At 37.3% G+C, this 12,147-nt stretch overlaps 1 protein-coding gene across 5 annotated transcripts in view; it reads left to right on the top strand.

The window, feature by feature from the left end:
• The window catches only part of LOC144042751 (receptor-type tyrosine-protein phosphatase mu), a 245,438-nt gene that overhangs the window by 49,242 nt on the left and 184,049 nt on the right, over positions 1-12,147 (top strand). For all 5 annotated transcript variants that reach the window (XM_077555675.1, XM_077555673.1, XM_077555680.1 and 2 more), the window contains exon 2: positions 6,310-6,432. In XM_077555675.1, the coding sequence (XP_077411801.1) occupies positions 6,310-6,432 (123 nt within the window). The remainder of the gene's footprint in view (positions 1-6,309; positions 6,433-12,147) is intronic.

Genomic DNA, 12,147 nt, shown 5'->3' with positions numbered 1-12,147 from the left:
GTTTTTTTGTTTTTTTCTGGAGAGCTCAGTATTGTTCATTCGGTAATTTTACCGATTTGACATGTCATCATCATTGCTCCCTTCTTTTTTTTTTTGTGTGCGTATTCATTAGTTCACCTAAAACCTATTAAAAAATCCCATACCGGAAGCCCTTGTTCCTAATAGACGCCTCCTCCCTGATAGACGCCTGCTGTCATCTCTAGTTGAGCGAATGTCCTAGGCCACTATATGAGAATACGGTAATGCTGTTACATTTATTTCTAAAAAAAATTCCAGCAGTCCCTAGCAGACACCCCTCTCCTAAAAGTTGCCTCCCCCATCTGAATAAATAAATTATCCTTGGCCACGATATGAGGAAATCTTGTTTAATATTTTAAAAAGGCATTTGTACAAATATGACCTTGGTACTTTCGTCCAATATGATATTTGATGACCTCATAAACAAGGAATATTTGATACCTTTTTTCCCCCCCCCGACCAATACCAGTACGAGTACTCAACTCTTGTGTAGTCACCAATTCTGATACCAAGTACCAAAACCACTAGTTCTTTTCTTACATAACATTCCCTCTCTCCCTCAAAAAAACAAACCAACTGTGACAGATAATTTTAAACCAATATATCCCATTATAGCATTTTTTTCTTTAAAATTGTATTAAAATGAAAATGAGCTATTTATCAAATTTCCAATTTGTAGTTCCTGATCATAGAACATCATTCAACAATCACACAGTTGTCATAGCGATTCATACGATAAACCCATTAGAAGGGAATTTAACTGTTAAATTCCTTCCTATTTACATTGAATACTGTTGAACAGTCAACCTAAATAGCATTTTTAGCATTAGCGATTGATGTACATGTCAGCTGTTACTTAGCCCCTCCCCCCCACCCCTTTGACGAAGATTGACTAATGATGAAATTTGGTGAAATTAATTGGATATTATATAGCGTCCTGTAGGGCTGCTCGATTATGAAGAAAATATTAATCACGATCATTTTGGTAATAATTGAAATCACGATTAGGACGATCATTTATGTTTTGGTATAAAACAAGAAAATGTTTAAACGTAAAAAATATTAAGACAAGTAAAAATTAGTATTAATACTTTTTTTGACGATTATGCTGATTTTTTGTAATTGTGCCGTGTTATTGAAATTGTAATTGAATTTTGATTAATTGCACAGCCCTAGCGTTTTAATTACAGGGATGTGATTTTTCCGCTAATTCGCGTAATTCCGCTTTTTTTTTATCTCCCCCCCCCAAAAAAAAAACGATTTATTTTTTTATTTTTTTAGTAGTTCATTGTGTATGCACATGACTCCGACAGATAACATCTTCTGCTATAACAAAGACATTTGTGGTATGCTCTAATATGAGTTACTTTTCATTTGGTCATGATACAATTATTTGTTCATGAAATTTGAACTCTTCAACATTATTTACAGTATGTGTTAACTTAGTAATCACATTAGTTAGATATGATGATATTCTCAGTGATAGTTTTTAAAAGCAAAGGCAGTCCAATGTTTTTGAATGTGACTGATTTTGAGTTGACTAAAACTGCCATTTTATATGGGATAGTTCAATATACATTGAAAATTTATGCTGTTGTTTTGTCTATTTCTTTGTCATGTGAGTGCATTGAAAGTACTTAAAAACACGGCAAACCCATGAGCTCCGGGAAGCCCCTCTTGTCCCCCCACCAGGGCACTGCCCTGGACCTAGCTGGGTGCCAGCGGCCCCCAGACCCCCGGCTAAATTTTCAGATAATTTCACTTTGGTCAAATCACATCCCTGTAATTATGAAAATCTGGTCACCGTATGCAAGAAAAATAATGTCTTGGAGGGGCGGTCTGGGGCATAATATGCATGGTTGTGGGCTGCACTTGAGAAAATGTAGCATTAACGTTCGCTAGCTTAACGCTAACACATAATTGGAAGTGCCATAGATAGGCTAATAAATAGCATTTATGTGACTGTGTTAATATGCTTTAAAGCAGAAGTCAACCCAAAACATTTCTTTGCAATAGTAAATTGTATGTGCTCCAACTAGTCGGCATTCTGATTAAAATTGCGTTTGCGGAAAATGAGTTAAGCAGCAAAATCCACTCGTTTTTATTAATCTCAGAGGGCATCTATTTTACCACTTGCTGTCGACTGAAAATGACATCACAATTGCACAGGGCACGACCAATCACCCATCCCTTTATATTTTGTTTCACTATGCTATTGCTAGCTGTATATGTTTTTATGAAATGCAATACTCAACAACATTCATTGAGATGGTGAAAGAGGATTTTAGATACACATGTTTTGATTTACAAGCGTGGTCACCAAACGAAATAAACTTATCTCAAGGCAGCACTGTACGAGAAAATGTGGAATATTGTTATCCACTATTCGGGAATATTCTGACTTCTAAATGAAGGCCTCCCACCAATAACGAATGTCTTCCCGATCTTACCTGACCACTACTGCGAATGAATACATTTGCCATACCAGACGACTGGAGTACTATATTCTTCTTTCATTTCATAAAGAGATCAAATCTGATGAGGATGTCTTGTGTATGTGCTCCCAGTGAATCATTAATAGCACACAAGTGTTGATGACGTCCTTTGAAGGCAACCGGCGACATCTTTCTGATTCATTATTAAATACGAGGAGTTCGTTTAAAAACAACCCCCCGAACTTAACCGCTTTGTGCGTATTCTTTTTGATGACTTTTTTTCTTCCCCCCCCTCGTCTCCTTCTCGTCGCACCCCCTCCCCCCGGCCGAGTCATTTCGCCGCTGGCCCGACGCCATCGATTTTGAATATCAACCTTAACCGATAAAAGCCACCTCTTTTGAACGCGGTCGTGCTGCGAGAGGACGGCGGGCGGCCTGGGGTGACTCGGGGAGGGGAGGCGAAGGATCTTGGAACTATTGAGTGCAAATATTGATGGAAGCCAGCCAGTGGCAGTGAAGCCGCGGCCAAGGAATCATGGAAATGCCCCTCCGACTTGCATCTTGGCAACGCATATATTTGTATTTATTTCAAACACGCAGTATAAAATACATGCTCTCTTTTTGTGCTGGTCAACTGAAATGTTGTGAAGGTGTTGGAGGTATTCATAAGGTCCGTGGTGAATTTTTGTCTGCCATTCCTAGAAATGATTGCTTTGAATTTCTACAAATGTTTCCACAGCTGTGTGAGATGAGATGTTTGTAGGGGTTTTTCTGGTTCTCAGTTTTTCCCGTAGCGGAGTTGGGGGAAGTACAGCATTAATAATGTCAATGGTGATTGTTTTGACTGCAATCTGCAATTAGTTCACATGAATTGCCGTAACCCTGTCAGAGGAGGTTTTATTAATCTCCATGGTAATTTTTTTGTCACCTGACAATTCTACATTATTCGCTCGGAATCTCTGTAATGTTTCCATAGCAAAAATGGAGGTGGCATTAATTTTTTCTCTGTAGTATCTGCAATTTTCTACAAACTATTCACTTTTGATGTCATTTAAAACAAAAAGTAGGATGTGCGAGTACCGATAACAGGTATCGTGCCAATACCCGATACTTAAAATAAATAAATGAATAAATCAATAAATCAAACCCAACTTTTAAATAATTAAAAAAAAAACGCTGTTAAACTATTTTTTATGTTTTTCCATGAAAAAAACAGCATGAAAAAGGGGAAGATCCTAAAATAAACAAAATATATATATTAAAAAAATAATAATCAGTGAATATGTGTTGTCTGTTGCACAGTGGTGGGCAATCCTCAAGGGCCAGAGTGCTGTAGGTTTAAGATTTTAGCCTATTTTCCATGTCTCCCTCCTCCAACACACCTGTATCAAATGATCGGCTCATCAATAAGCTCTGCAGAAGCATGATAATGATCCTCATTATTTGATTCAGGTATATTGGAGCAGGGAGACATGGAAAACAAGCTTGATAGAACTCCCGAGACCTGCACCTGTTTTAGATGTTTCCCTTCTCCAGCACACCTGATTTATATGATCAGCTCATCATTAAGCTCCGCAAAAGCCTGATGACGACCCTGATCATTAGAATCAAGTGAGTTGGAGGAGAAAAAACTCTAAAACCTGCAGGACTACAACAGCCCTTGAAGTCTGGGTTCGCCAACCCCTGCGCTGGTGTTGATGTCCATGAATATTTTTTTTCTCATCAGTATTTGCCATTTATTTATCTATTTATCTATCTATTTATTTATTTTAAATTACTTCGAATTGTTTCAGATTTTTCCATTTTCATCTGTAGTATTTTATTGTTTTTTCTGCATTTGTTAATTATATATTTGTCATTGTTATGTGTTAGATTTTTACTAAAGGTACAAATTGGGCAGCACTTTATATGCAACTATGTTTTTTTTTTGTTTTGTTTTTTAAAGTGCTTTATGAATAAAGATGGCATTCTTTTAAAAAATAACTCACCATGAATTTCGTAAATTTTTTCTCTGGCAACAGTAGCTATTATTAATGCCCATGTTATTTTTTTCTCTCTCTTTCCTTTTTTACTTAAATAACATTGTCAGACATCTTTGTTTTTCTGACATATATACATACATATATACATGACTGTTAGTTTACTGCTCGTTTCATATTTTTCTTTTAAAAACTCGTCCTTGTTTGCCATCACCATCAAACTAAAGTTGGTTTGCATGCAGTCACATCCTTTGCTTTAATGATTAAAAAAAAAATAAAATAAAAAATCCCGTGGACCATTCCTCAACATGTTACCTCTGATACTTTGGCATTTCGTACGTCTACTCCCCGCACCGCCGGCCGAAAGCAGACAAGTCTGCAAATAAATCATTAGCGGCTGCCCTATGCAGCTGGATATTAATTATCCTGTGATCGCCACTCATTTGCACGTTGTACTGAAAATGTCACCGCTGAGATGAATTGGAAAACATGGAGAAGAAAAAAAAAAAGCAGGGGAAAAAAAGTAAGCCCATCAGCTTGTAGCCTTTATATTACAGAATGTCAGAAGAGATGACATATTGTTTTGGCCTGCTGTCTAACAGCAACAGTGGAACAGGAACACAGTAGGAAAGTTGGATGTAGTCTTATTTTGCGTTTGATTTGGTTGATTTTGAGGTGTATCGAAAGCCCATTTCAGAACGGAAAAACAGCGCGAGTACTCCTTGTGGCCTTAATAAAAGCCTGTTTGTCTGAATCAATCACACAAGTACAATAAGGTTATTTCGCCATAGCAATAATGCTAAAAACAACAAAACTGAATCAATGTCGACTCACTTTCAGACAACGGTGACACGGTTTGTGGATTATTTTAGTTGTGCGAAGTGGCGGTCATCACCATGAAATTTGACAGTAATTCATATGACACCAATATTGACAAAGTACATTGCGACCAAGTGTGCCGTGAGCTGTTTTTTGTTTTTTTTTACTCTGTCTTATTTCTAGTAGTTTTGTTTATTTCTCATTAATCATGGCATATACTGTGGATAATTTTTGTGTGAATTATTTCTAGTAGTTTTCTTGACTGATTACATTAGATGAGAAGAATAGAGCACGCCAACATACTCACGTATCACATACTCATGCTTGACCGGATGTTTATTGTAGACTATTTTTTGACTCTGTGGATTATTTTTTTGTAGTTATTTCCATTGTGCAAACTAGTGGCTTCATGAGAAACTGATGAGAGGATCATAAGCATTAATCATATGACACAAAGATTATGCAAATGCGTGTGACTATTGCCGTGGACTATTTTTTGACTGTGATTTATTTTTGGTACAGAAAGTTTTATTTATTTCAAATGTGCAAGGTAGCAGTATCGTTAATTGTGACATGTACATTGCGCAATAACCTGTGCATGACCAACTGTTGTGGATATTTTTTTTATTTTTTTGACTCTCTTGATTACTGCATTTCCAATAGGTGTGTACATTTCTATTGTGCATGGTGTTGGCTATAAAATTATACATTTAGATTAGATTGCACAAGCACATTGTGACCAATCTAGCTGTTAATTATTTTTGGGATTCTGTGGATTAATTCTAGGCATTGAAGTTATTTATATTGTGAAAGGCGGTGATTATGAATAACTGACCATAAGAACCTTCACATTAATTATTTGACAAATTAACTGCGTGATCATATTGTTTTTTTCCCCACTGTGGATTATTTCTCGCAGTTGCGTATATTTCTATTCGGCAAGGTGATCAACCAGAGAGAGGTGGACATTGAGCCTGACCAAGAATTGTGTGGATTATTTCTCATAGATGTGTTTATTTCATCTTGCGATATTTAAATTGCTTATCTTTTTTTCTCAGGCGACTGTAACTTTGCGAAACCGCTGGCAGCCTGCGGCTACAGCCAAGGCAGAGACGACGACCTGGACTGGGAGCAGGTGAACGCCAGGGACAAGCCTTCCTCCGATCCATGGATGCCCTCAGGTAGGGATGGCCGAGCTACCAAATTAACTTAAATGCTACTAAATTCGCTATCATAAACAGGAAACATTCCTATTTATAGTCTTGTGACCAAAAAAAAAAAGTCATATAGGACATTGCCAATTATATTTCTCTTTTTTCCCAGTTGTGCTCATAAATTTTCATACCCCCTACCCTAGGGTATGTCAATTTATGTAGTGTACTGTAGATGTACAAACGCACATCTCTGCTCGCGTCAACTGCAAAATATCAAAACACAGAATCTTGGATGTTATGGCCATTAAGCCCTTTTTCTCACCATACAGTTGTGCTCGTAGATTTACAATAACTTGGGGGTATGGAAAATTATTAGCACAATTGTCTTTTTTTAGTTTAGTTTATTTGGTCGTAACAATCAATAAACAAAAAAGAAATATGCATATACGAACAGAGACCAAAATGTTTAGACTGAAGCCAAAGCTTATGCTGTCTACGCTTTTCACATGATACGACATCAAGGTAACAGATGCCGCACATGCTGCATCTACATTTAAGTCCAACAATGTACTACATATACGCATGCATATATTTACAAAAATATGTGATTATTCCTGACATACATGTATAGAAAAATATATATATTTTCCATATTTTTGCAATTACTATAGACTACATTGCCATTATGTAACTTTTAATAATCTTACATTTATACATGTATTTTAAATTCTTAATTGAGTTACACGGTTTCAATTCACAATCAAAATTATTCCACAAGCTGACTCCTTTCACTGACATAAATCTCTGTTTCACATTTGTTCTGGCTTTTGTTGTCTTAAACATTGATGTTCCTCTCAGCTCATCATTGCTGACTGTGTTGGAAGAGCTTCTGAACATAGCAAGGGAGCATATTATTATTTATTTTAAACATAAATTGGGCATTTTTAAAGTCCACCAGATCGTTCAATTGAAGTAGATGTGATTTTATAAATAGATTATTAACTCTTTGACTGCCAAAAACGTTAAATAACGTTTAGTAAAATCCTATGGAGGAGACCCAAAGACGTCAAAAGACGTTTGTTTCAAAACAGAGGTGAAACTAACCATTTTCTATTGTTGATTACTGAAAAACGAAATAAGGTAGAAACAAACTTTATTTTCTGATGAAAGATGAGAGTCCAATCTTTCATTTGGTAGTATGTGTGTTTCCATAGTCCAAACACATAATTTTCTATGGACCTTGAAAGATCAGTCAAAATGCTTAAAATCGGCTGGCACTGGGGACAACCCGTTTCTGAAAACGTCTGGCAGTCAAAGAGTTAATAGGTGCACAATAATTAACAAGCATCTCCCAACCTGGTGCGCCAAAGGCAATTGTCACAATCAGACAAGCATTTTATACAAAGCACCAGGTGGGTTTTGTGATTGCAAATTTGTCACAAAAGTGATAAGGTTTTACAGGGTTAGCTCTCGCAATTTGTTAATTTACCAAGCTTTGGTCATTTCAATTTTCTCCTAAAATGTTTTTTTTTAATTATTATTAGTATAATTATTCTATTAATTAGAAACTGAGGATGATTTACATCATGACCACTCCCCACACCAACTAGCTTCACCCATGTTCAGCGCAGCTGGTCCAAGATCCAGAGCCTCTTTCAAGTGACTACTGAAATCATTATTATGCAGACGCGCTTGAACACACAAATTTTACATCAACAAACACACATACTGTAGCTCAGATTTGCAACGCTGCTGCAATCATGTAAAAGGTAAACCAAAAGGTAAGCAGAGCTGCATTTAATTTACAAATACATAATAAAAGTTGAATTCTGATAAATGACACAACCTTGATTGCTCAATGGATTTGGCGATGAAGTGTTTCCATGAGTGAAAATCTTTTTTTTTTTTTTTTTGGTTGCTATCCCCCTTTTCCTGCACATAGAAGTGACTCGTGGCTATAAGAAAAAACATGGGCACTTTTAAATTGTACATTTGCTAGCAAAGCCACAAAGGATTTACAATATCAATTCCCTACTAAAAATGTTTTGTGTCAAACGTGACAAATTCTCAAGGCTCAGTGACAGACAGATTAGCACATTTATGAGCATTTTTTTCTTTTTGAAAAACGTTTCAAGCGGCGATGCCTTCTATTACCTCCCTGTCGTGGCGCAGACACGGGCCGGGGGATAACAATCTCTTGCGAGAGGTCATTATCGCGGAGATTCCTAAGTGCGGGTTAAGAGCGAGGCGGCAATCGGAGGTGAGATAGCTTTTTCTGCCTCCCGAACGCCTTCCGAGCGTAAAACAATTTCAGCATTCAGGCGCACTGCATTTCACCATCCCTCTCGGAGTGGTCAAAATGGAGGAGAGGGAGGTGGAGGTGACAATTTGACGTGACAGGTTGAGTGCTGGGGAAAAAGTGCAACATGCTAATTATGCAGTGGTGGAAACTGACAAAAAGGGCAAGCTCAATCGTTAGGGCGGTGCCTCTTAAGTCTGCACGGAATGGCTTTTTTTTAAATTTTTTTATCAGAGGTGGTAAATTCAGACCAAGCGTGAGATGTTTGTTTGTGGATTATTTCAAAATATGTTTGTTTATTTATATTGTGCTGGGTGTAGGCAGTTATTAATAAATGATGAACTGTGATTGTGTGAATCAAGATTGTCATATTGCAAACACATAATTGAAAAAAAAAAAAAAAAAGACTGTTAGAGGTGACGATGTGGTCTTTTACTGATATAAAGTCCATTCATGTGCGGTCAACATGGTTTCTTGAAAGCCACTCCCATTCTTGGAAGCTAGTGAACAATCAAAACAATAGGTGCGTTTCCATTACCTTCCGTTTTGCAAAAGCAAGCTGATAATGGAAAGAAGTGATTTTCGAAAAAATACTCTTAAATATCGGCCAAAAGTTTTTACACTCTCATCAGATGGTTTTTGAGACGTGTCAAAATAAAAGTATTTCGCAAATTGTAATGAAAACACTGCGCGTTTTGTCATGTGACCCCCGCCCAGCACGGAGGAAAGGAAGTATCGAAGCTGCCTCCGGAGGGGATAACAATTTTTTTTTAAGCACAAAGCGATTCAGCTCTGGAGCCAATTTGCCGCCGTTCAATGCACGTTCCGTATCGTTGCATCAGAAATGGCCTTTGACCCGGGCAACGAGCAAACGAGCGACATAAGGCGCACGTCGTCGTTGGAATCCAATCCGTCCGCACCTTAACACGAGTTATAAGCGCACACACACAACACCAACACTAAATGCCTGAACCCGCCCGATGAGGCTGAGGGAGATATTTTTAAAGTAATATTAAGATCTCCGGGCGTCTGTCTTCCGTAAACATCATGAGCACCTCCTACGGAACTGCGAGATCCTGCGAGACGGGACATTACTTCAATGGAAACACCAGGCAAGTCGAAATTGTAATTTATCAAAATAGTACAATATCGTTTTTATTTTTGCAAAAAACTGTAATGGAACGCATCTAATGAGCAGATATTCCCTTAAAAAGAATTTCACTATGTAAACAGTGTTTTTGTACAGTTACACAAAGGGCTCAGGGACCTTAATTCTCTTTTTTAAGTTATATGTTTATTTTCTTAAAAAAAAAAAAAATCAACAAAAGATATATGTAATAATCAGAAGCAATTTTCAATTCATTCTGTTAATTTGGATTGTGCAAAGTGGTGGTTTTCATGAATAACCGGCGAGACGAGCAATCATATTATTTAAGAATGTCCTAAACTGATGTTTTTGCACCCGGGTCACAAAAATTGCTTGATTTAAAATGTGTTATTCTTGTACAGAAATAAACAACAAAAATCTCTGTTTTACACCAATGCTCAATAAGTACACATTAAAGAAATTAACTCTTAAATGTATCGAAATAAAATCCAAATGTAGTACAGCAGTAGAAGTCAGGGCTGTCTTTTTCACATCCGATACAATGCCGATATTGCAAGTCAATACCAATATCGATCCGATATGATACCAGCTGGAATGATACATGATTTGTTTTTTTTAGTATGAAATGTTAGAAGAGGCTTGATAATAGGCAGCAACAGTAGTTATGAGAAAATATGACCCATTTATTCTGAACATTTGGGTTATATAAATTCAACCTCAAACATGAGAATTACTGCACTTGAATAAAATAAAAATAAATTAACGGACCCTGAGGAATAATCCTAATAAAGTCAATAAAACAAATTAAAAACTCTTTGAAGTGCAAAATCAATGCAGTTCAGAATATGTTTTTCTACATTCAGTATATGTGGGGTGGGGCAAAAAAAACTGCTAGATCAAAGAGCAAGAGGGGAGTCTGGAATGGACTGCATGTATATGAGTGCTAATATCACAAATGATCGATGTAGGCCGCTATAATCTGATGCTGTTTTTTGTCTGATATCGGACCAATATCCAATGAGAAAACCGTATTGGGGCACCCCAAGTAGAACTACTTATTTCTCAGAAATCGGAATCAGAAAGCGCAATCAAGCCAATCTAGTTAGCTGGTTAGCGTCGTCTAGGGAGTCTTTAACTCTTTGACTGCCAGACGTTTTCAGAAATGGGATGCCGCCAGTGCCAGCCGATTTAAGCATTTTGACTGATCTTTCAAGGTCCACAGAAAATGTTGTGTTTGGACTATGGAAACACACATACTACCAAATGAAAGATCATCTTTCATCAGAAAAAAAAGTTTGTTTCTACCTTATTCCGTTCTTCAGTAATCAACAATAGAAAATGGTTAGTTTCACTGAAATGCTCTGTTTTGAAACAAAAAACGGAGAAAACAAGCTTTTTGTGAAACTATGTTATTTCATGCACTCTAGTGAATTGTACACTTCTTTTTGTCCATGAATGATGCCACAAACACCTAAATAGTGCTTTACTTCTGTAAAACGCCATCACCAACAATGAAAAAGTGTTTTTAGATTGCAAAATACGTTTATTTCCATTCAACAGTGTAACAATTTGACAAAACAATTTCGCAAACTATTTACAAATGTGTGCAACTGTGGTACTATTTACAATTATGTGGATGTTTCAAATACAGTTTTTCTTTTTGTAACACTCCCCTGCGTGCAAGGAGACGCAGCAGGATTTGCACAACAGAGTAGTTTCACTTGCGATGGCTCCTTTCGCGTGCAGACGTTACACTTTCTTGACGGCCTTTTTTTCCGGGGAATAGCAAGTAGCAGACTGTACCCACTCCTCCGATGAATATGCATTGGACTCGGGGCACTCTTCGTCGTCCGATTGAACGTCCGCCTGTGCAGAAGTGCTCGGTTGTGCTCCGCGTTTTCCGGTGTTAGCATCGCTAGCCGGTGAACCTTTATGACGTGGTCATAGCCGCCGCGTCAACGCTTCCAACTTCGGCGTCAACCTCGGAGCCACCATCATCATCATCGTCGTCATCACTGTGCTCTTTAGCGTTGGTCGATGAGCTGCTTGCAACCGGTCGCCATTGTTCACTTCCTCATTTTTGTGGAAGTCAGACACTTTGTGAGGATATTTTGCATAACCATTGCTTATTCTATTAATTTATTTTCTTTTTACTTTATAACACTTTACGATTCCTGAAATATAAAGCAATTGAAAATGTATTTATTTATTTATTTATATCCTTCCTCTCCCAAGAAAAGAAAAAAAGTATCGAAGTTTCTAAGTACCCCCAAAAATGAACCTTGCAATCTGAAACCAGCCCATGTCCACGTGCCAACTTTTTATGGATTATTTT

Source organism: Vanacampus margaritifer, chromosome 2, assembly GCF_051991255.1.
Source record: "Vanacampus margaritifer isolate UIUO_Vmar chromosome 2, RoL_Vmar_1.0, whole genome shotgun sequence".
Taxonomy (NCBI): domain Eukaryota; kingdom Metazoa; phylum Chordata; class Actinopteri; order Syngnathiformes; family Syngnathidae; genus Vanacampus; species Vanacampus margaritifer.
Note: the sequence above shows the minus strand (reverse complement) of the source record. Positions and strands in the feature narration are given on the sequence as shown.